The following is a 25,064-nucleotide window of genomic DNA, read 5'->3' as shown; positions in this document are numbered from 1 at the left end:
TACTATTTAATATGTCTCTGGTTGTCATGGTAACAGGGCTGGATATGTTTGGATAGCTAAGTTTTCCGCACTAATCTTGTTTAGTACGGGAGTGTAGATGATGTCTCTCTCTTTTTCCTTCTCTGTGCCTGCTGCGTAAACACGCCCTTACGCGCTCAGTGATGCCTCATTAATGCCAAAGGCCTGAGCCCTGCTGTCCGTACTGCGCATGCGCACTGCAGCTTAGGGAGCACAGGCGAGTTCCGGGATGGAAACGGAAAGAGTGACGTCACACCTCCTTTGTTATGAGATGGCTACGTTTCTCCATTCACACATTTTTTTTTTCGTGGATGTGATGCAGCATCTGTAATGTCAGGAGTTTTATGAGCTTTCTGTCCTGAACTTCGGCTTTACTCATCAACATATCCTCTGTTAAAGACACACTCTGCACAATAAAGCTAACTAAATAAACCAATTTTTGCCTTGTTATTCTACAACATAAATGAAAATGACAGGGGGTGAATACTTATGCAATATAATAAGTATGCAATATAATAAAAATAAGTATGCAATATAATAAGTATTCATCAATAATAATATTGATATTTTATATATGTGTCGTTGATACAACAGATCTAAAATTATTTATTAATTATTTAAACAATAATTATAAACGTTTTTTAAGTGTCAAAGGCTTTTATGGACAATTACATTAAGTTTAGGCAAAGAGTCAATATTTGCAGCGTTCAACCTTATTTTTCAAGACTTCAACAAATTGCCCTGGCATGCTGACAATCGACTTCTAGGCCACATCCAGACAGATGGCAGCCCATTCTTGCATAATCAATGCTTGAAGTTTGTCAGAATTTGTAGGGTTTTTTTGCTTCTTGAAGATTAACCACAGGTTCTTAATTGGATTACTTGCCATGGATCCAATGTTTTGTTTCCCAAGCCACTTGGGTATCATTTTTGCCTTATGGCAAGGTGCGTCATCATGCTGGAAAAGGCATTGTGTTTGTCATTAACAACTGTTCTTTTATGACTGAGAGAAGTTGCTCACAAAGGATGTTTTTCAGTACCATTCTTTATTAATGGCTGTGTTCTTAGGCAAAATTGTGAGTGAGCTATCTCCCTTGGCTGAGAATCAGCTCCACTCATGATGCTCAACTGTTGATCCAATGTTGTAAACATTAAAGCACTTTTTGTAAGTCGCTCTGGATAAGAGCGTCTGCCAAATGCCTAAATGTAAATGTAAATGTAATGATATAATTTAGGACCGATGGGAAAAATTGGACTTTGGAGCAAAGGTCATGTAATCTGATATGCCCAGAGCGACACTGTACAAGTCTCTGGAGGAAGTGTTATAATCTGGGGTTGCTTAAGGTGCTCAGGTCTAGGCTCAGCAACATTATGTGGAAATAAAATAATTTTTTTTTTTGAAAAAGTGGTTCTGGGACCATGAGAAATCATTTCACACATGAACTCTTTAACCCTAGTGAAAGTGTTCAGGAGAAGATCAGCATGAGCACGAGATCTCAAGCTTGAAATAAATCAACTCTGGATGGAAGTAAATGCTGTAATGACGAGTACAGTTGTTAAAACAATTCCAAGTTGAATGTGCACTGTAATTAAATATAAGGGTGACTATTATAACATGTGACTATTTATCCAGGCAGCATTTTTGACACATAGTCCACACAGTATGTATGAATTTTAGTGCATTAGAAAACAATATCTTAAAAGAAGAAAGACAGCACAGGCACACTTTTTAAACACAAAAAAATCTTTAAACAACAAATATTTGTTAGGTAAGCAATATTTTTAAAAAGGTCATTCTGTCCAAAATTAGATAAAATAAAAACGTATTTGGACACTTAAGCTTGTTGTGGGTGTCACTGTTAATGTTTAAAGCATCCTGTATATACTGTACTATATATTACAATAGAAGACGTGTACTCAGGCACACTAGGTGGCAGTATGCACCTTAAATTGGTATTGAAATCCATGAAAAAACTGACCCTCAAAAGATATATTGCATAACCATGAGGGTCATGTGATCACAATGTTTCATGGTGAGACTTTATCCTTATAAGAACAGGGATCAGCAGCATATTCAGGGCATGGGACGGAATGCCAGTCCATCGCAGGGAACACGCATAAGCACACACACGATCACACAAGATGGGCAATTTGGAAATGCATATCTTTGGACTGTGTAAGGGAATCGGACAAAACAAAAAAGTTTTCCAGAGGAAACCCACCAAGCATGGAGAAAACATCAAACTTCACACAAACGCTCAAAACCCAAACCCTCGACCCTAAAGGTGCGAGGCTCCTGTGAAATAACATGACTGAAAATAAAATAAATATTTAGGCTTTATTAATCAGAGACAAACAAATTCTAGTAAAATTACAAAAGCAAAGGCGACAGCAGTGCATTCTGAGATTTCAGTAGTGCACTGATGATTTATTTTGACTGCAAATGAATTAAAAAGAACTCACAACAATGACTGGAGTATTATATATTATTAAACATGTAATCCCTATTTAATATGTTATAAAACAATAAAAACAAACAGTCGTAATAATAACCAAGATATATATTTGCAAGTAATGCATATGATCATAAAACTCAAAAATAAACCAAATACCAACTGTTTTGCAAATTTCTGAAAATCTCTGCTATGAAATGACTCTGTGTGTGTGTGTGTGTGTGTATGTGTGTGTGTGTGTATTTCCATCTCTTCTGTTTAATGTTCTGTACTGAAACAACCATAAAGTGATGAAGCGGGCGAAGTTTATCTGATTTGCCAACTTAATTATTTGTGTATATTCGTTTATCTACTCATTGTTATGGAAGCTAACTAACTAGCTGGTTAACATTAGCGCTGAGCTGCGGCGATGTCACATGATCTAATTTGCGTATTAGTTGTTTTTATTTGAATGATTGACGTCTGTCAGGATGTAAACATCATTCCATAGAGGAAAAAAATAGTCTGTCCTTCTGAGTGCCATAAACTATATGAGGATGTTTTAGAAGGAGCACAGGAACTTTTATACAGAAAATCCAGTTAATAATAAAAGAAAATCTTGGTATACTAAAAATATTTTATGTGTAAACGTATGTGTATTTGTCTCATGCTGTGTGATCGAGCTCCTGTAAACTTTAAACACTGTCACGATTTTATCTTATTTCAGTTAAATATCAAATTCCTGAATGTTTTGTACAATCCTAATGACCTAAAAAAAAAATCCTGAAACAGATCCAAAAATAAAGACAAATTAGTCTAGCTGTTGAATTTGAATAAAAATGGCAGCATTGTCTGCGCAGTCCTTCAGCGTTAAGTCATCTTTGCCCTGTTATGGACTTTTGAGGGTGTGGCTAAATATAAATGTGCAGTGAACATGATTAGTAATTGATTGCCGATTCATCAGTATATGCGTGTGAGTATGAAGAAGAACTATAAAGGTTATTTCATACAGATTTATGCTCTCCAACGTTCCTTTATGTTATGTCTCTACAAATCGTCACTGTGATCTTCTTACATGTATAATTGATAGTTTTATTTATTTTATGTAAAACATTGAGATGGACTCTGTAACTGAAGATGATTAAGTGAAGCCCATCTCCTTACTACAGCATTGTGGCATTTCGCCCTGTGCCGTAGTTTTCCCCGGCCCAGGTGTGGCGCTGGTTCTGGAGCAGCTGGGAGTAGGTGAGCAATGGCGGGGCCTCAGGTGAAGGGGCGTAGCGCTCGCACACTTCCCCCTGAAGATGCGGACCGCATATGGCTGTGATGGAGACGAAGAGTGTGCCGTGCTTCAGAGGAAATTGCTTCCTCACGTTGACACCTTGTGTAGGAACGATGCTGGCCGTGCCCAGACGGTCATCATCCCAGCGGTTATCCCGATCCCACACCTCAAAGCGTACATGCCTGCAACCACAATATATCATTTATTCTTAGTGAAGTGTGAAATGACCTGATGGTCTAAACATCAATGTATTTACTCACTGTTTCGATGCCAGGTTCACCGTTCCGAATTGAGCCACGTAATTCCAGTTGGGGAAGTCATTATTCCATATGACTGGCGTTTCTTGTCCTTTCTTTTCGTAGAAGACTTTGACGTAGCCGTCAGTTTTGGTGATGTAATCTCCGTAGAGTCCGGCAGCGCGCTCCACCTTGACGGTCAGGGTCGCGACTCCGGGATGACTCGGACAGCAGTTTGAGTTGATGTTCTGATGGCCTCCGCATTTGCACGCACAGTCAGGAGTACGATGTCCAGTTCTACAATTGGAGTTGCAGGATAAGGGAATTGCGTTGCTCATTATGTACTTGGTGATGGCTTCCCCCAGAGCTTTTTTCCTGGCCGGGTTGTTCTCCACAAGCATGTGCAGTGCAGTCAGGGTGTAGGACACCACTCCCGGGACGGTTTGCAGCGTCTTCATCCACTCTGTGAACCCGTGCTGTTTCCCCGGGGAGAACAGGAGATCTGCATTGGCTCCTTTGCCGCCCCAAATCTCAGTAACACGATCCCTGAAGGTGGCGCTGAAGCTGCTTTTGTTCTCAAGTTTATTTTGCTTGCTTTTACAAAACCCTGCCTTGCCTTTAACCTCGATGCCTTCGATTACGACCGACGCCTCGGCAGAGAGACAGTTACTGACGTCATGCACTGAGAGACCCGACATGGAAATCTGGCATGTGCGCACGGCGGTGGTGGTCTGCACACGGCCGCCTAATTTCACATGACGCAGATAGTGAGTGCCGTAGACGGAGATAAAGTGACGGTAAGCGGCATCGGCCTGAGGGTTATAGGGCACAGGGAGAGAATTCACTGACTGGAGGAACTCTTTAGTCAGAGGAGGATTGGCCTTTACTCTGAGACTGAGAGAGAGAGAGAGAGAGAGAGAAATGATTGAGTCAGACTCTGACTGGCTACATTGTTTGCAACAGCATTATTCCTGGTTTCTACACTGAACCTCTTCGTCTGGTTGTCTGTTGTCACATCTCTTGTCATGTCTGTTGACTGATGTTTCTCCTGTTGTGTCTGTTGTTGCATCTGCTGTTGTGCCCGCTGTCATGTATGCTGTTGTGCCCAGAGGTGGAAAGTTATTAATTACCTTTACTCGCGTTACTGTAATTGAGTAGATTTTTTTGTGTAAAATCTGTAATTTTACTTTTAGTTAAGTATGTTTTGTTTAAAGGATTGTACTTCATTACATTTTAAATCATATTCGCATGATGTATGAAAATGAAAAATACTACAAATAATACAACGGAGAAGGAAAAAAAAAATTGCACCCCGGAATCCACTGCACTGATTGATTGTTAGGCGTGGAGAACAAAAATTCACAAAAATGATGGAGACGGATTAAACAGATGCCAGTGATGCAGACACAACCCCTGGTCATATTTAAGCGACCACTTTGATTTCAAGCACAACAAAGGGAACAGATTTATTGTAGAAGGGTGTTCCATCCCCCATCCCACCCCTGCTGTTAAAAAAAAAGTAACTCCGTAACTTTTACTCTGAGTAAATTTCTAATGAGCTACTTTTTACTTTTACTTAAGTAGATGTTTAAAAGGGTAACTTTACTTGTACTTCAGTAAAAGTTCACTAAAGTAATAGTAGCTTTACTTAAGTACAAAATTTTATTACTCGTTCCACCTCTGGTTGTGTCTGTTGTTTCGTCTGCTGTTCTGTCTGCTGTTGTATCTGTTGTCATGTCTGATGTCACGTCTGCTATTGTGTTTGTTGTCATGTCTGTTTTCATGTCTGTTATTGCATCTGATGTTATGTCTGTTGTTGCGTCTGCTGTCGTGTCTGTTGTCGTGTCTGTTTGCATGTTTGTTGTCGTGTCTGTTTGCATGTTTGTTGTCGTGTCTGTTTGCATGTTTGTTGTCGTGTCTGTTTTCATGTCTGCTGTCGTGTCTGCCGTCGCTGTATTAAACACACAGTGAGACCGTCAGTGCTTGCTGCACACTGTTGCTGCTCTCAGCATGTCCCCAGAGTCAGCGCTTCACACTCAGGTTAAAAAGTGACCAACTCCAGCCCTGAGCTGCTGAACACACACTTTAAAATGAGAGTGTGTGAAACCACCACAGAGCTCCGACAGCAGTTTGTCTCTGGAGCTTCTGCAGAAAGACTGCACACTGAGTGAGAACAAGTCCTGAAAGGTCAACACAGGTACGAGTCATATCGCTCTGCAAACACTTCTAATGAGCACTGTATGTCTACACAGGAGACCCTGGACTGGTTTGGGGCGGGGCTTATCTGTACAGTTCAGAATCCCTTCTGATTCACTGCACAGATCCATACGCAACTTTTGTGACTTGTGACTTGCGTATTTAAAAGCTGGAGATGTGTGTGTGGGTGTAATGTGTGTGTGTGTTTGTTCATTCTTTCCCACCAGATGAAGTGCGTGTTTGTCGTGATGTTCTCACTTGCACCTCCAAGGAAAGCGTATTACAGAGCCCCAGTCCTGTGTGTCTGGTTTGACACATCGATAACTGTAACAGCTCTTTTCTCACCATCTCACACACACGCACACACACACACACACACTAACACACACAAAAACAAAAAGTAATGTGAGAAACCGAGGAGGAAGAGTACAATTGAATGGGAAAAGTTGCTTAATTCTTTCAGCATAAAAGTTCTCCTTCTCAACACACACTTCACACATTAACACTCCTGTAAGAGACACAATCTATTGCAGCATCTTAATAAAAACACACGTGCAGGTTATTATACATAATATAAGTGATAGAGCAAGTGTTTTGCTTACTCCATCATGCCTGGGGTTCGAGATTTTGGAGGACACATGGTGGCAAGCACTACACTTTTAAAAGCATGAATGGAAAGGTGCTTTTCACACACACACGCACACACACACACACACTTACCTGTAGTAGCGGCAGGAGACCTGGTGGTTGGTGTAGGAGAACTTGTCCTGGGAGGCGCGTGTGCGTGCAAAGGTGGAGGATTTGGAGTGTGTGCCCCCGACTGCCACCCCGGCCACCAGGGGCACCCCGAGACCCACCTTCCACCCCACACTGGTTGAGCTGGTGCTTTGCTTCATCACCGAGCTGGACGACTCGTATACCCGGGAGCTGATGCTGCGCTTGCAGCCCACCTTGATGCGCCAGTCAGTGACGGCGGACGGGAGCTTCTCCTCACGGTTCAGCAGGGTGTTCTTACAGATGGTGCAGTTTCCGTGCTCGCCGCCGGTGATGTAGTCCTGCACGTTGACCACGAACGCACCCGTGGTCTTCATGTTCACGATGTTGAAGCCCTCACCCACCAGGTTGTGACCGGGCACAAACGGAGGGGTGCCACATTCGGTGACCGGGGCCACGCGGCAGCATGAGGACAAGGAGACGGAGATGAGGAGCAGGATATGGGGGAGCATCTCAGTCTGTATAGTAAAAGGAAAAGAGTTTCATTAAAGACGGCAAAAACAATGCTAGATCTCTAAGGTAGCTGTAATTTAAACATAACCACTAAACAGGCCCAAAGTGCTAGAAAGAAAAGTTTCGATTGAGAAAAAGAATGTCCTTGCTTTACTGGCACAGGGACAAGGTCAAGCAGCAGACACTGGGGACAACAACCAGTCCCTAATGAAAGGGAGACGATAACTTTAGATGGACATGTAGTGACCCAAAGACCTGAACCCAAATGAGAACCTCGGAAGAATCTACGGTCGCAAGCCACCACATAAAGCGGAGCTGCTTGAATCGTTGCATTAAGAGCGGTATGACGTTCCTCTGCAGCAGTGTGAGAGACGGGAGGAGAGAACGGCGAGACGCAGGTACGATCTGCCACTGCAAATCGGGATTATTCCACCGTATAATGATCTCTGAACACTTCAGATAAAACAGTAGCATCTTGCTGTTTAAAATCTACATCGTGTTTTAAAAAATCAAACATTTTCTATTATTTTGACGTATTGTTATTGTCTTAAAATAAATGCTCTAATTGAGTTTTGGAAAAAAGCTGTCAGCAGTTTATGAAATAAAACAAAACTCTTCGGTTTTCCCAAAACACACAGCCGTAAAATACACATCTGTAAAAAAACAGACCAAAAAAACAGTGAAACACACAGCTGTGTAACGCACAGCTATAACACATCTGATCATTTCGCAGCGCTCTCTGTACACATTCTGCTTGCAGTAAAGCTGTGTATAATGAGGAATCAGAAGGTGTTCGTGTAAACCTGTCTATCACACACTTCTCCTCCTGGTGACGTAGGTAATGCTCTGAACCTGCTGAACTGCTTATTTAGATCAGAGCAGATCAGATCATGTGACACTGATACAGGAGTTACTACGAGTTACTGAAACATGTAGCTCAGGGTGAGAGAGCAGGGTGAGAGCTCAGGGTGAGAGAGCAGACTGAGAGCTCAGGGTGAGAGAGCAGGGTGAGAGCTCAGGGTGAGAGCTCAGGGTGAGAGCTCAGGGTGAGAGAGCTCAGGGTGAGTCTTTGGAGCATTAGCTGCAAAAATTCATGTCGTTTATGGGATATATTTATTTTTGCTGCAATAAAACAGAAACAAAATGTTTTAGAGATGACGCACATTTCATATAATTCGGTAATTATCGTATATAATTTATGTTATTATAGTTTGCTCGATATTTCTGTGTAACTAAACCCTCACTGCAGCAGCAGGATGAAATTAAAAGGAATTTTTAATGATTTAATGCAGAATAATAATAAAAAAACATCTTAAGATAGTATTATTTTTATATTGAACTTTTTACTGAACTCTATGCATAAATCTAAACCTTTTTCATTTTAGAAATATCACATATACTTATAAAATTTAAATGGGTTATATGTGCATAGGAATGGAATAATAAATAAAAATACAAATAAACATCTTTATAATCTTTGTAATTGCAAATAATAATAATAATAATAATAATAATAATAATGTATTATTATTATTATTATGGTGAACATTAATCTTATAACTGCTATTTTTTATTTATGAAAAATGTAAAAACATTATAAATCTTGTTAGGGTCAAAACTATTGGTACATGTGTGTTGCTGAAAATTATTATTATTATTATTAAAGTTTAATAATTTTTTGTTATTATTATTATATTTTTAAATATTAAAAAAAAATGTTTAATTTGGAGATTTTGTAGAAATTTTATGAAAATATAACCGAGTCCGTAGAGCAAAAGAGATCATAATAATAATGTAATGTTCAGTTAAACGGTGCAGTGAGACCAGTGTTAACCACATTGACACTGCGTTAATAATAATTAACAATACAGACAAATATTCACATCTACACACACAAATCACACATACATTATACATATGAGTAAAGTGTGTATAGTTACCGCTCTGTGAGTTTGAGGCTGCATGGTCAGGTTTTGAGCAGCGAAGTGACTGATGGAGGAATTTCACTTACAAACTGGAAAAAAAACACTGACACAGCAACACTTAAACACCCATAAACACACACACACACACACACACGAACACGAACACACACACACGACACACACACACACACACACACACACACAAACACACACACACGAACATGAACTTGGTCACACACACACACACACACACACACACACACACACGAACACACACACACGAACACGAACTTGGTCACACACACACACACACACACACAGACACACACTTGCACAGTGACCTTAGGCCTGTCTTCACACAGCAGAGAGAATCGTCTTCATTGGAATAATCGTCCTTCATGAAGATTAGTGAGAAACCTGGAGGAGGAGCAGCAGGAGAAACCTGTCTATGATGGAGCTTCTGAGGTGATAGAGCAGGTGGAGAAGGTTCTCCTCTGAGTGAGACTCTTTAAAAAAAAGACTTCGAATTTATTTCGGAATAAAATAAAGTGAGTGGACATCAGTGTGAGAAAAGACCTTTAACCACACCGAGAGCCATGAGCACAGATACTTCTATTCTATAGAGAACTTTAATTTTAGGTACACTATCAGGATCGCCTCTAGCTCTCAGTCCTGGGAGATACAACTCCTGGATATTCTCTAAAGTCTTTATAATTCTTATGTTCTTCTGAGCTACAAAACAGGAACTAAACTTCTGAGTCTGCTTTTTCTCACTGCATCATCAGTTATATTTCACACTCACAGTTTGCACGTTTGTGGCACGGTAGTGTAGTGGTTACTGTAACACTGTCGCCTTGCACCTCCAGGGTCTGGGTTTGATTCCAGGCCAAGCTTGATTCCCTTGTCTGCATGGAGTTTGCTTATTCTCACCCTACTTGGTGGGTTTCCTCCGGGTCCTCCCACAGTATAAAGACCTGCAGAGTAGGCTAATTGCCATTCCGAAATTGCCCATAGTGTGTGTGTGTGTGTATGTGTAGCACGCAATGAATCGGTATATACAATAAGTGAGAGTAAGCGTGTTTGCATGTTAACAACCTGTTTGTTTTCTAATGCATCTCCTCCTTCATTATAGAATTCAATTTTTCTATCACTAAACATACAAACTGTAATTAATAACAGATATTTATAGATATTATTAAACACTCCATAGAAACAGACCTTCATTACTTTCCAAGTATTTTATTTTTATTTGTCTTTCGTATTTTTGTTTTTCCATTATCGAACCTGGAAAAGAAACTCAATCGCTTTTGCAGGGATCAAGAACAATCTGCCTTTTAATGGACCATAAGACGCAAAAAAAGCTGTAGAACTCATAGCTAACTTCAGTACCTGTGACACTCTATTCTACAGAACTGTCGATTGAAGTCTAACAGATGGAAGATGATCATACCTAAAGTCTCCACCAGAGGGAGACAAAACGCATTCTATTGCCTTAATTTTTTCCCCCGTTTTCTTTCTCCCATGCCCGTTTATCCTCCTTTCTCATATTCCCTTTGTTTATGCTTTAGTGTAAAGAAAAACTGCAAAGCTGAATGACAACAGTGCTAAAAAAAAACTGGTTCTGCTTAAGCTACTACAACTTTTAATTAGAACAGAAAACACATGGGATCTCAAATGTATTTTCCTCTGACAACATCCCCAGTGACCCTGATGGTGAGATAAATAATTAGAGATGGTGAGTGTGTGGTGAGATCACGATTATTTCATGTGGCACTTTACTGCACACTCCTCACTCCAAACGAAATTATAATCAAATGACAAGTGTTCGAATATGAGATTACAGCAATATAGTATGTTAAACTACTCAGTGCTGCATGTGGCAGGAGCAAATTTTGTATAGAATTTGTACTATAGGAGATTTATAAAACTAACACCAAACTGGCAGCTGTAAGACATTATTCTACCCCTAGTGTGGTTAACTTAAGAGTTAATATGGTGATATCCTAAAAATAACATTCGACATATGATTGTGTGATTAAATCTTTTAAATGCAATCACTGTACACACCTCATTATTTCATCCCCCCTCTTCCACCCTAAATCTAACCCACTCCCCTAACCCAGGTCATGAGACCAATTAATGATAGAATATGGCCACACCCCTGTAACAAGTACTTAAAGCAGTGTTAATGCGCACATGAAAACACACCCAGTTCTACTTCACCACACAAACACCTGGGAAAAGCAAACAGTGTAGGAGCTCAGATGGACACAAATTAAAGGTTTCCATGAGGACTTTATTAAGTGCTCTAGCCGTTATAAACTTAGACAGTACACTGTGAAAGGAGGACAGTTCGGACTGAACCAGATGAAGATGTTGTGGGGAGGGGATATGGTCCACTTCACTCATAGATCCATTCGTAAGCGCAGCTCTTGAAGGAGACCAGCTCCTCGGGTTTAAACCACAGAGCGATCTCTTTGTTAGCGCTCTCCACAGAGTCACTGCCGTGGATGATGTTCCTGTACACACCAAATGCACATACTTTAACAACGCAACATTTACAAACACTACAACATTTTCAACTTAAACATTGTAACAATCATGTGTAATGCTTCTGGAGAAAGTATTAACCATGTATTTGGCTTGCACTAGGACCCTGAAGACACAGCTACATTCAGAAAGAGAAGATTCCCCAAGAGAAATCACTAGGAGTTTTAGTTTATACAGTAACCACCACACATTGAAGTGTGCCAAGTAGATGAACTCCCCCACCCACAGGGTCCCTGGTTCACCCGCCTTGCCCCACCCTACATGCTTCCAGACTCACCTGCCCACTTCAATGCAGAAGTCTCCTCTGATGGTACCAGGCTTGGAATCGGCTGGGTTCGTCTCTCCCAGCATCACACGGCCTGTCTTCACCACGTTCAGACCTTCCCACACCTTACACACAAAGACACCGTTAGCATTACTAGTTATATGTACCACATTGTGTTATATGTACCACATTGTGTGCGCAACAGGTGATCCCTTACCATGGCGACGACAGGGCCGGAGTTCATGTACTTGACCAGGCCGGGGTAGAAGGGGCGGTCCTTCAGGTCGATGTAGTGCTGCTTCAGCAGCTCCTCAGACGCCTGGATTTAACACAAAAATGTTTACATTAACACTAACTTCAGCATCTTCAGGACAGGACTGTATTCCCTCCATCTTGGCTAGTGAGGAAACAAGTATTTATAGCTGGTTAGCCAGTTAAGTGTATAAATGATTAGCAATAAAACTCATATCATTGGCATGTTAGCTAGCTACTGAGTAAACAAGATGGGTATATAATCCATGAACTGCCATCAGTTCATTAGGCCAATTATTAGAATGTTCGCTCCACCGCTGGTCCCGCACTGACAGTAACCACAGTGAACGTGAGTGATGGAGCGGGTCATGTTTCCCCCATCAATGCCAGACCACATCACCAAGTCAGAGGGGCTGGAGTAAGGAGGGGGCAGATTCACATTACACACCTGTACAGGATGAACAGATCAGACACTGCATGAAAAGTCCTACACACCTGCAAGAACTTGAGGGCGACGAGGCGGAAGCCTTTCTGCTCGAAGCGTTTGATGATGTCACCGATGAGCCCTCGCTGAACTCCATCAGGTTTGATGGCAATGAAGGTGCGCTCAACCTTGGCAGCCATGATACTGCATACATACAGAATTTAAAAACCATTAAAAACCTCAACAGGCTTCGGTTTCTTATGCATCATTCATTACAGCCTTTATTAAATAGCAGCCCTCTGATTCACAGGGTCAAAAATCCTGACCAAGCGCTTAAGCACTGCATTTAATCACGACTGTATATATCAGTACTAACCCTGAGAGAGGAGGAGGGTTTAAGCTGTACTGTGGTTCATCAATGACACAGGTCAGATAAACAGCTACCCTGCTGTGCACACTGGAGCACTACATGTTCACTTAGACGCATGTCCAAATGCATACACTCAGACATGTGTGCACTATATATAGTGCGATTAAATATAGTACATGAGCTGCGGCCAGTCCTTTAGCACACTGCGGCACTTCCCCGCGATTGCCCTCCTGGGCCCTGAGATTTAATTAGAGGAGGTTAAAGCACCATTCAGACAGTTATGCGTCAGATCCAAACAATGCAGTGAAAATCTATAGTGAAGTACAGAAAGATCAGAGCTCGAGACAAAGACTGGAGAGGGGAAAATAAACTCGAGGTCTTATTACCTCCTACTAAAGGCTAAAATTTATATTTAATTCGTACATAGCTATACATACACAAGTAAATGTTCTACGCGCACAAAAAAAAAAACTAAATTACACAGGCTCTACACTGCACGTTTAATAAGCGCCATTTTAAAAGTCTCGCAGTTTCTCGCGAGATTTCCCGAACTCCAGACGATGGCCAGCACTCATACTGTAGCGCGTGCGGCAGTGTGTAGCCCCCAAAAGTCTTGTCAGAAAAACTAGTTATCTTAGCTTTAGCTTCTTTTAATGGATTATAGTCCATGTCTCCAAAGACCAGCAATGAACTTATTTTTTACATTAAATAATAATAAAAGTACTCCAGATGGTTTAGCGTTCGATACGTAACTGTTAGCCGTTAGCTTTCGCTCGGGTTAACGCTTAAGCAGAAAAAAAGCTTACTTAATTTAGGTTATAGCCGTTAGCTTTAGCAGAATAGCCTGAATACGTTTATAGAACTAAAACAATGGAACACAATGAAATGGTTCCATAATTAAGGATTAAACCTACACACCTGGGGGGTGAGAGGACACAGAAACACTCCGAGCTGAAGAGGCAACGCGCGAGAAATTGTAGCCCCGGTCCGGGCGTTTATATAGCGAGGGCCGAGAAAGAGGGCGGTGCTTAGTGGAAGAGCGGGACGTTTGCGTTTTTGATTCGTCAATAAACACTTTGATTGGCAGAAAAACTCTGACATCTGGTTAGATGATCCTAGCAATACAACATCATTGGTTTTCCGGGTGTGTTCCCAAAACTCTTATTGTAGGGAACGCTTTTTTCTTGCTTTTTATTTATTTTTAATTATTATTTATTTGTCTTTTATTCTTGAATCTTACTATAATTGTAATTTCTTTTGTGATTCAATAAAAACAAAATTTTAGTTATTACTTTTAAATCAAACTTTATTACTAAAACCACAGTCATTGTTTTACAATGATCTAACGTTGAATTTAATAAAACTGTTTATTTTGTTTATTTAACTAGAAAAGTATGTATTTTCTGAGCATAAGTAATTAAATATTAATATATTTATTTTAAAGGCAGGAAACAGGGGGAAAATCACTTACTAACTATTCAGCATTTTCCAAGATAATAAATTTTTTTTAGTTTCAAACCATTAATGCATCATGACACATTATACAGTATAAACTGTTTATTACTATTAGAAAACATATATCCAGGGCCACAATATCCAGGGTAATGTCAGCATACCACCAAAAAAGCTGTGGACAATGTAAAACATGTCTTGTTCTCTGATAAGTCCACTATCACTGTCTTTCCCATATCCGAGATAGTTACGGTGTGGAAAAGCCCCAAAGAAGCGTACCACCCAGACTGTTGCATGCCCAGAGTGAAGCATGGGGGTGGATTGGTGAAGGTTTGGGCTGCAATATCATGAAATTCCCTAGGCCTGGTACTAGTGCTAGATTGGGGCGTCACTGCCAAGGACTACCAAACCATTCTGAAGGACCATGTAAACTATCAGGATGATAATGCACAAATTTACACAGCAAGACTGGGGACAGAGTGTATTGATGAACATGAAAGTGAAGTTGAACATCTCCCATGGCCTGCACAGTCACCAGATCTAAATACTATTGAGCCACTTTGGGGTGGAAATTTTTTCCTACACCAGCTTTACACAGTGACCTGGCCACTATTCTGCAAGAAGAACGTCTCAAAATCCCTCTGGTGACTGCAGGACTTGTATCTGTCATTGCCAAGACGAATTAATGATGTACTGACCGCAAATGGAGGCCCTACACCATACTAATGAATTATTGTGGTCTTAAATCAGGTTTGTATCTTTAACAACGTAAATACAATAAATTATTTATTTTTAATCGAGGTACAACTTTGCAATATAAGCCATTAGCTGTGTCACAGACAGAAGTAAAATAACTAATCACCTGTACAATATGACACAATAGGGGTTAAATATATGATTAAAGGCAGTACATCCTTTATACTAATTAAATAGATGAAGTAGGGGTAATACAGATCAGGTTTAGACCTGGGTAATAACATACTGCATTCTGTAACTGGTAAAAGAACTTAGTTTTGACTGATAATAATAATAATAAAAAAATAACACTACCGCACATTTACATTACAGCATTGAGCAGGTGCCCTTGAGATCTAAAGTGACTTACTTTTTTTTTTATCTCATTATACATCTGAGCAGTTAAGGGTTAAGTGAAGGGCCTTGCACGAAGTAGAGAACTTTCTGATCAGTAGTCCATGCCTTAACCACTGAGCTACCCTTGCCCCATTTTTTTAAATGCCCCATAATTTTAAAATCATGTATTACATATTTAAATATAAATATTTAGAAGTAATCCATCGTTTTCTTTTTGTCTAAACTTTTCCAATAATGAAAAAAAGCCCTCACACGACATTTAAAAAGTCAGAGACTTTTTTACTACAAACGGAAGAACGAAAAGAAATGGGGGCGCGGGGTAAAAACTTCCGGGGTTGTGGGTCACCAAACCGGAAGCCAGTGCACGCTGTTGGAAAACATGGCACAGGCTGGGTACTGAGTGTAGTACTGTGATTAAAGTTAAAGCGGAGTAGAGAGAGTCTGTGCGGCTGTGACAGTGTTTAAGGATTAATCGGCGTTTAATCGGTGAATGATGGAGGGGAAATCGGCGCGCGCTAAAGTGAAGAGGCCGCGGTTAGAGGCAGATGGTGTGCGCGTGGACGCAGCGCGTGAGGAGCAGGAGAGGAACAGGCACACGCAGGAGCTAAAGGCGTTAGGGGAGGAGGAGAGCTCTGTGAGGCTCCTGGAGGAGCTCGTGTTCGGGGGGGAGGAGGGGCTGCTGCAGCGCCTACAGGTCAGTCACACACACACACACACACACACACACCTGTCTGATGTATGCTCTGCTGATGACCATACACTGAGTATTAATACAGATCCTGTGTGTTCTAACTCCGTGTGTGTGTGTGTGTGTGTGTCTGTCTCTGTCTCTGTCCCTGTCTTTGTGTGTGATCAGCACGATGATGATGATGATGATGAAAAGGAGGATGAGGACTCGAGTGACTCAGAGGTGGAGAATGAGGCGAGGCTGCAGGTCCCCACAGAGAGGAGAGCCGTGTGGGAGGATGAGGATGATGATGTGGAGGAAAAGTAAGTGCTTAGAGTAAAGGGCAAAGGTTACACCGCCCGGTACAGTTGTCTTGATGCAGAACTGTGAAGCTGGAGTGTATGTTGTGTTGTGTAGGGCTGGGCGATGTATCACGATATCAGTGTTTCATATCGGTCAATATCGATAATTATTGATATTTTTATGACCCATTCAAAATAAGGACCAGGAGAAAAATATATTACATTTAAACATTTTTATTTTAAACTTAACGTTCCTCTGATCATAGTCCCCTCAGTTATGTCAATAACCATGGAAAACTCAAATAATTAAAATGTAAACATAAGTTTAAAGTCACAATGAACACTTAACAATTATCTAAATTGTAAAATGTAAAATGTAAGAAATGCTTAATAAAGTGTAATAAAATAAGTGCATTTTCTGCTTTTAAAGAGGAATCCAGCAGACCAGCATGAGACAACAACATGGCGCAACCAAACGTGATACTGTTACATGATTGACGTTAGTGTATCACTCCCTACGTTGCTAGGTTACCAGAGAACGAGTGCCTTTGTTAATGCAACTGTCACGGGCAACCGGAAGCGGACCAGAAGACTAGCAGTTAGCCCTTGTAGCGTGGACGGTAAATCCAAATGCGGAAATAGCGCGAACAGGCAGGATAACCACGCGAGTCATTGTAAGAACTCCCTCACGCCGAGAGCAAGAGTTTACACAATTATACCCGCTGTTGCGGGAGAGAGGTTGATTTTACAGCAGCTGTTTACGGGAGTGTAGTCCAGTGCGGGCAATGCTTTGTGGGTAATGCAGTCCAATGTGCGTGAACGCAGAAATGTGAGATGAGCTGGAATATAAAGCCTGAACCTGTTTTCTTTTAGTAGTTTTTGGTTTGATTTAAGTACGGAATCCACCTGGAAGTTTGTAATATCGCCTGACAACGCAGAAAATAAAAGAATGGATATGCATCGACTCGTTTGTTTTTTCCATCACTGCATGGGCATGAATTAACGGGCTGTTGCGCTGCCGCGAAAAATGACAAAATAAAGCGGAGAAGCTAACACCGCGTTCTAGCAACACACACTCAATCAGGAATTGGACCCCAAATCACCTAAGATCCGGCGAAGCGTCGGAAACGGCATGGGCAGACTCAATGACTGAGCAATGTGAAGCGCCATCTTGTCTCCTTTTATACTTCCTGAATCGCGACCGTACTACTTCAGGGTCCTAATGCCGGTAGCGGAGCGAGTGCACATGACAGCAACCAAACTACCTTCGCGACCTCTGTTTTCTTTCGACAAAGAATAAAAATTATCGAACGTTTTATCGAACCCCTTTTTCTATTGATATCGATCACGTGTCTATCGCGATACATATCGTTATCGTTTTATTGCCCAGCCCTAATGTTGTGTGAAGTGTAAGAACATGTTAAACACTGTGTACAGAACCAAGAGTTGAGAACACACACGCACACCTGTTTTTAGTTTTAACGATCATAGACACACACCTTTACCAAGTGACATTCAGGTAAAATGATAAAGGTCACCTCCAGCATCTCTCTTCTCTCGGAGCTCCTGGTGTCTCTGCAGCTCTGTGCTTCAGCTTACACAACACACAGCGTGTCTGATAACACAGATGGTGTTATTTTCTGTACCCCAGCTGTTACTAAGGTGTAAGTCAGGTTTTACTAAGCTGTTACTCAGGTGTTCATCAGGTGTATCTCAGCTGTTAATCGGGTGATCCTCGGGTTTCACTCGAGTGTTCCTCAGGTGTAACTCGTAGGTGTTCCCTTAGGTCTAACAATGTCCCTGTGGTGTCTCTCTGCAGTGTGGACATGACGCATCGTTTCCGTAAAGACTTCATTCGCAGTGACGCCGAAGCGGCTATGTCCAAACAGAGAGTGCATCAGCGCCTCAAAGAGCAGTGAGTCCCACCCTCACACACACAAAGAGTTAACCAGTGTATGGATCTATGTAAGTAAATGAGTGACAGGTTACCCCACACTCACCTGTCTCACCTTTGACAGGTTCCAGAAGGCGATGGGTGGCGTCCCATCCTGGGCGGAGTCCACTGTAAAGAAAAGCAAGAGGAAAGGTACTGACTCGTGTGATTCAGAATCATTTGAAGAATCACTTAAAAACATGTGCATGCACACACACACACACACACACACACACATACTGTACATTCCCGCCGAAACTACTTTCTGTTTGTCTTTTTTCTCTAAATTGATTCTAAATAATTTGAAGTGAGCACACACTTTTAATGCCTTCAATTTTATGCCTCCTGAATCATTTAAAGGAATCATTAAATCATTATGAAGAATCGTTAACTCACACACTTACATTTAGGCATTTGGCAGCACTCTTATCCAGAGCGACTTACAAAAGAACGCACAAACACACATTCCTTCTGTATTTGTTTGTTTGTCTCTTAGGTGATGATGACGAGGACGAGGATGATGATGATGAAGATAATGAGTTGATGCAGAGGACAGGAAACTACATTGCTGCATCAGAAACTCTCCCTAAAGGCATTATTAAGGTGTGTGTGTGTAATGGCTAGGTAAAGAATGTTGTGTGTGTGTCTGTTTTGACAGCAGGTTGTTATGTTTCTCTTTGCAGATAAAGAAATGTCTGAATGCTAACAACGCTAACCCAGGTGAAGGTCGCCTGACCTCGGTGCAGTTCCACACCTCCGCTCAGGTGATCCTCACCGCCGGTCTCGACCACACCGTCTCCCTGTTCCAGGTAAGCAGCGTCCTCTAGTGGACCTATGGTAAACTACAGCCTCAGTGTTCCACTCTCCTGCTGATTGGTACCCCTCTATCAGCAGGTAAGGTTCCTATGTGTGTTTTCTTTTTCTTCTCTCAGGTGGATGGTAAGACCAACCCAAAGATCCAGAGCATCCACCTGGAGAACTTCCCAGTGAATAAGGCAAGGTTTAGCGCGGACGGAGAGCAGGTGGTGGCCACGGGCCTGAGGAACAAGCTCTTCTACATCTACGACATGATGGAGGGGAAGATTATCCCCGTGCCCAGGGTCAAAGGTCAGAAGAAATACGAGCCATGAGCTCTGATTCCTTTTTAACATTTCATTCCTTTAGGTTTTATAACAGTTCAGATTACAGCATGCACCGTATTTGCTTCTTAATCCAGTCTCTGTATGTTTCATTACCATGCTGGTGGTTCCTCCAAATGTTCCTCTTCATGTTCTGGTTGATGTTCCTCCCGCAGGTCTGAATGAACAGAGAGTCAAGGAGTTTGAAGTGTCTCCTGATGGACAGTTCCTGCTCCTCACCGGTTCCTCTGGGTTCCTTCACCTTATGACAATGAAGGTACAGGAGTGTTGTTATCTCTTACTGTTTCCATACACTCCAACACACACACACCTTATCATAAACACTGTTAAACATACAGATTACACACACTATTTGTCTCATATGGGAGGGTCAGGGGTGGCTCAGTGGTTAAGGCATTGGACTACAGCTCAGAAGGTCCCAAGTTCAAATCCCACGACCACCAAGTTTTCCTTGTTAGGCCCATGAGTAAGGCCCTTAACTCTCAACTGCTCAGATGTATAATGATATAAACATGTAAGTCGCTCTGGGTAAGGCTATTTAAAAATGTCTTACTGTTTGTCTCACTCTGTCTCATCCTGTATGTCTCTGATTCTGTGTGTTAGACGAAGGAGGTGGTTCGCAGTGTGAAGGTTAATGGCAGTGTGTGTGCTGCAGCATTTAACTCAGATGGCAGTAAAATCTTCACCAACTCAGGTACTTTATTGTGTGTGTGTGTTACTGATCTTTCAGATATTAACTGTGCATAGAGATAAAGAAGTCCAAGATCAATATTGGTCTGATCCATAACCTCTTTCTTCTTTGCTGGTGTCTGTCTGTGTTTGTGTATCTGTGTGTGTGTGCGTGTTTCAGAGGACGGTGAGGTGTTCATTTGGGACGTGAGGAGCAGTAAGTGTGTGAACCGGTTTGGAGATGATGGCTGTGTGACTGCTACATCTCTCGCTGTGTCTAAAGACGATCGATACCTGGCCTGTGGGTGAGTCTCATCTAACACACACACGCACACTGAGATTGGACATGGATCTGACCTTTATAGTGTGAAATAGCTGGTGAAGGGGTGGCGGGGAATAACATGATGATGTTGTTGATCTGTGTGTGTGTGTGTTTTAGTTCCCAGTCGGGTGTGGTGAATATCTACTCCCAGAAGGAGTGTGTGAACAGTTCGTCTCCTAAACCCCTGAAGTGTGTGATGAACCTGCTGACGGCCGCCACCTCGCTCAGATTCAACCCCACGTCTGAGATCTTAGCCATCAGCTCTCGCTCAGAGGACGAAGCTACGCGCTTGGTGAGTGATACACACAGTGCTGTAAAAAAATATTTGCGATTGTTATTCTTTGTGATTATTATTATTTTATTTAAAACTTAATTGACTTTGATCATCAAACTAAATTTAATATGACACAAAAAAAAATGATGTATATGAATATAATAATAATTTTATCATATTATCCTAATATTATCATATTTATCAATATATAACATATGGCAATACATTTAGTATTAAATATAAAAAATAATAACTTAAAAAAAAAATAATAATAATATATATATAGAAAAAGTTTTTTTTTTATATTTGAAGTTTTTCTTTACCTGAAGTGTGTATAAATTTTTTTTTACTTCGTGTGTGTGTGTGTGTTTGTGTGTATGTATATATGTATATATTGTCACGGCGTGCGTCTATGATAGGCGTGCCCCCAAATTGATATCGTTCCTCGCTCACTCCGAAGCTCACTAGGTAGGCGCCCTCTCCTTCTACTGGTGTGCGAAGGAGTAGGGCTGCGGAATTAAGCATGGCTGGTGAGCTATCGCCGTTAATGATCGCGGGCTTCTCCCTGTGCTATAAAACACAGTGGGCGGTGTAGCTCGGGGTCTGACTGTTGGGAAGCTGGATTTTTGCTATGCAGTGAATTTTTATAAAAGACAGTGGCACGCGAGCAGGGGCAATGTGATGCGCCCTAGAGACTTTAAAAGCGGAATGCCGCCCTTTGATCTCCGCGAGAGGACAGCTGTAACATGGCTGTAAAGAAAAATATAGTACAAGACAGACCAGTTTTCAGATGGAAACAAAAAACCTTATGTACGCTCCTGGGATTTGCATAAAAATAGAAAGGAGCGATTGTGGCAAAGTTACCAGAAGATCTCATATTCTCCAGCATGCTCAGTAAAACCTAACAGCTGTTTTACTTATAGTACTGTGCAAAAGTCTTGGGCACATACAAAAATATGGCATGGGCAAAAGATGCTTTCAAAAACATTTCTGTATAAAAAAAACTTCTATAAAGAGCAATAAGGAGTAATAAAACAAACAGTCAATATTTGGAGTGAAAGTTTTAGACACAGATTTGTGCAGTTTAATAAAACAAAACAGTTGTCAGGTTTTACTGAACTTGCTGGAGAATGAGTTCTTCTGGTAACTTCACACAGGAGTCACACGCACTTCTTTCTAATTTTTTTGTTTTTAGTTTATCTGAAAACTGGTCTGTCTTGTACTATTTTTTTTCTTTACAGCCATGCATATATACCCCTGTAATGTTATTTATTTATTAATGTTTAAGTTATATAATATTAAGACCTAAGGTAATACTAAGACCTAAGGTGCCTATATATATATATATATATATATATATGACACTTTCTGTCGTTTTCTCTTGCTGGTTTCTTCTTCTCTTAACTCGCTGATATTTTTATCGCTCCCTTCCATTTTGCAGCCCGCAACAGAACGCTCCATCAAATCAATACACAGCTAACTATTTGTATCTCTTTCCGCTTTGTGGGTGACGTAAGCGCTTCTTCTTCGTTGGTGTTTACTGGCCACTTTCATCCAGGAGCACACTTTGTCAAACAAATAATTGCGCAAAAACATAACTTAATTAAATTTAATTAATTAAAATTAATTAAACAAAGCTTCGAGGCAGAAGATTTTGCCTCAATAATTTTTTCTTATTGAGTTACTCGAAGAATCATTTCAGCCCTAATTTTTATTTATATATATATATATATATATGAGATATTAGCCGAACTTGTCAGATGTGTGAACTTTATGTGAGTTTCCAGTCAGGGGTCCGTTCTTCGTACGTCGCTAACTCAGTTAGCTGGATTTAATTTTTGTAGATTTGTCCTGATCTTGGATTGTTTCGTTCTTCGATGCGCTTCTAGCATTTGTTGTCATAGCAACATATCCGTAAGCTTGAACCTGCTCGGGAGCAGGTTTATTTCATGTAAACAGGATTTAGCCTGCGCTCCTGGCGCGCAATAATCCTAGACAACTCAATCCAGCTATACTAATCATCAACAACAGGTGAGCTCGAAGAACCGACTTAGCTGGATGGTAATTAGCACGATGATCTCATCTTAGATGTGTCAATTCATCTCGGATGTGTCAAGCGATGTTCGAAAAACGGACCCCAGGTGTGTGTGTGTGTGTGTTTGTATGTGTGTAAAAAGGTGAGCTTAGGAGTAACAGTAACTTTCCTAGTAGACATGTAGTGCACTAGGTGAGCATAAACATAAACAGCAAACAGTGTCAGTTTTAGTGTGTAACTCTGTGTGCCTCACTCTGTGTGTGCGTGTGTCCCCGTGTCTAGGTCCACATTCCCAGCTTCAGTGTTTTTTCCAACTTCCCCCTATTCCGCAAGAAGACTATCTACAGACCGCACTGCCTCGACTTCTCACCTCACAGCGGCTTCTACTCCATCGCTAATGATAAAGGACAGGCTCTACTCTTCAGGTATATGTACACACACACACACATACACACAAATATGTGTGCTGTGGGTCTTTATTAGTGAAAGCAGTGACACGCTTTTTCCTCTCTCTACACTTATCATTCACCCCTGATGTGCGTTTGTGTGTATGTTTAAAAAGATGAGGTAAAATGCAGGGATGATGAACCTCTCAGCAGCCAGACAGTCTGTGTGTACCTGTAGTTCACCGTGTGTCCAGCAGGTGTCAGTCATCAGATGAACATTTTCTGTTGTGAATAAATGGAGACAGTGTGTGTTCCTGTTTCCTCACAGGCTCCAGCAGTACGATGCTAGGAAGGAAGCGCGTGCATGTGTATATGCGTGTGTGTGTGCACGTGTGTGTGTGTTTGGTAGTGATGGTAACAGCTCTTTATTTCCCTGTGTTCAGGCTGCTGCACTATACAGACTTCTGAGGACGTGAACATCACACCTGGCCAGACAAACACAGACACACATACACACACACTTATCAAACTTTTAATAAAATCAGTTTTTTTAATCCAGACAGGGTTTGTGTTTTTATTTCCTATAATAAATGTGTGTATGTGTAGTGCACAAATGTCTAATCACGCCTAATGCTCAGTAAGAGCAAACTGTAGATTTAACAGTTGCATTGTTTTTGTTTCTTCTGGGTGAAGTGAGTGGGGTTAACATTTGAATGATATTTTTTAAAACGACTTCACCATCGCCAATGTCCACTTAACTCCAGTCTAATGTGTTATTTTGTTCATTATTACTAGTTGTAAAGTTTAAAGTTCAGCCTTTATTCGTCACACATACATCACTGCACAGTGAAATTCTTTATTCGTCACACAATCCCAGCTTCTTGTTAGTAGGCAGGGGTCAGAGCAGTAACGTGTTACACCCAACACTGGTAGTGTTAATGTTGGCTATCTTGTAGATTAACATTTCATAACAGCTAACCATAATATTCTACATTCATGTGCAGCTTTACCTAATCCACATCTATTCACAAAAATGCCTAGCTAAATAAATAGGTTTTCACCCTTGACTTAATCACTGAGACTGTTTCCGAGTCCCGAAAATTAATTGGAAGGCTATTCCATAACTTTGTGGTTTTGTAAGAAAAACCTCTGCGCCTTGCTGTAGTTGTCATAATACGTACTGACGAGCAGTCTGCATCTTTTTATCGAAGTAGGCGTGGTGGATTATAAAACACTAGCAGTTCACTCAGGAACTGTGGTGCGAGACCATTTAGTGCGTTAAAGGTCAATAGTAGGATTTTAAAATCAATGAGGGTAAGATAGGTGTGTTGTGCTCGTATCTTCTGGTTGTAGTGAGGACTCTGTAGTGAGGACTCGCTGCTGTATTCTGGTCTAAATGAAGCATGTTTATGCACCCAGTTAAACAACCAGACAGTAAAGTGTAACAGTAGTCCAACCTAGAGATGATAAAAGCATGAACTAGTTTTTCTGCATCACTTATTGACAATCCTGGTAATATTATCTACATGAGCTTCAAATGAATGTTTGGAATCTATAATCAGGCCGAGGTCTTTGGCCATCCGGAGTTACAGTGAGATCAGAAAGCTTACTGCATG

General features: G+C 41.1%; 3 protein-coding genes and 1 non-coding gene across 5 annotated transcripts; 1 reads left to right on the top strand and 3 right to left on the bottom strand.

The window, feature by feature from the left end:
- Nucleotides 1–1,871: 1,871 nt before the first annotated feature.
- On the bottom strand, nucleotides 1,872–9,392 carry prf1.3 (perforin 1.3). Its single transcript, XM_053493407.1, has 4 exons — nucleotides 9,332–9,392; nucleotides 6,885–7,396; nucleotides 3,993–4,862; nucleotides 1,872–3,914 (listed from the first exon to the last, which is right to left on the bottom strand). Exons 1-4 carry the CDS (start codon nucleotides 9,353–9,355, stop codon nucleotides 3,614–3,616), a joined length of 1,707 nt encoding a protein of 568 aa, XP_053349382.1. The 5' UTR covers nucleotides 9,356–9,392; the 3' UTR covers nucleotides 1,872–3,613.
- A 2,199-nt stretch (nucleotides 9,393–11,591) lies between these two features.
- Nucleotides 11,592–14,205, bottom strand: LOC128519623 (nucleoside diphosphate kinase A2). Of its 2 annotated transcripts, none has more exons than XM_053493415.1 (5): nucleotides 14,096–14,205; nucleotides 12,879–13,011; nucleotides 12,349–12,450; nucleotides 12,144–12,256; nucleotides 11,592–11,835 (listed from the first exon to the last, which is right to left on the bottom strand). In XM_053493415.1, exons 2-5 carry the CDS (start codon nucleotides 13,005–13,007, stop codon nucleotides 11,718–11,720), a joined length of 462 nt encoding a protein of 153 aa, XP_053349390.1. In that variant the 5' UTR covers nucleotides 13,008–13,011; nucleotides 14,096–14,205; the 3' UTR covers nucleotides 11,592–11,717. The 2 variants fall into 2 exon arrangements, with proteins under 2 accessions (XP_053349390.1, XP_053349391.1); XM_053493416.1 differs by having other exon boundaries at nucleotides 12,879–13,014; nucleotides 14,098–14,205.
- Nucleotides 12,685–12,816, bottom strand: LOC128519696 (small nucleolar RNA SNORA49). Its single transcript, XR_008357873.1, has one exon. It is a non-coding gene; the product is annotated as a small nucleolar RNA SNORA49 (small nucleolar RNA).
- A 1,858-nt stretch (nucleotides 14,206–16,063) lies between the features above and the next one.
- On the top strand, nucleotides 16,064–24,008 carry utp18 (UTP18 small subunit processome component). Its single transcript, XM_053493408.1, has 13 exons — nucleotides 16,064–16,415; nucleotides 16,578–16,711; nucleotides 18,510–18,605; nucleotides 18,709–18,776; nucleotides 19,120–19,226; nucleotides 19,307–19,432; nucleotides 19,556–19,730; nucleotides 19,918–20,018; nucleotides 20,366–20,456; nucleotides 20,613–20,736; nucleotides 20,871–21,045; nucleotides 23,345–23,487; nucleotides 23,892–24,008. The coding sequence occupies exons 1-13, from the start codon at nucleotides 16,212–16,214 to the stop codon at nucleotides 23,914–23,916; spliced, it is 1,569 nt and encodes a 522-aa protein (XP_053349383.1). The 5' UTR covers nucleotides 16,064–16,211; the 3' UTR covers nucleotides 23,917–24,008.
- The last annotated feature ends 1,056 nt before the right edge of the window (nucleotides 24,009–25,064 follow it).

The sequence above is a fragment of the Clarias gariepinus genome, chromosome 3 (genome assembly GCF_024256425.1).
Source record: "Clarias gariepinus isolate MV-2021 ecotype Netherlands chromosome 3, CGAR_prim_01v2, whole genome shotgun sequence".
Classification (NCBI taxonomy): Eukaryota; Metazoa; Chordata; class Actinopteri; order Siluriformes; family Clariidae; genus Clarias; species Clarias gariepinus.
The sequence above is the reverse complement of the archived record's forward strand: the minus strand, read 5'-3'. Positions and strand labels throughout refer to the sequence as shown.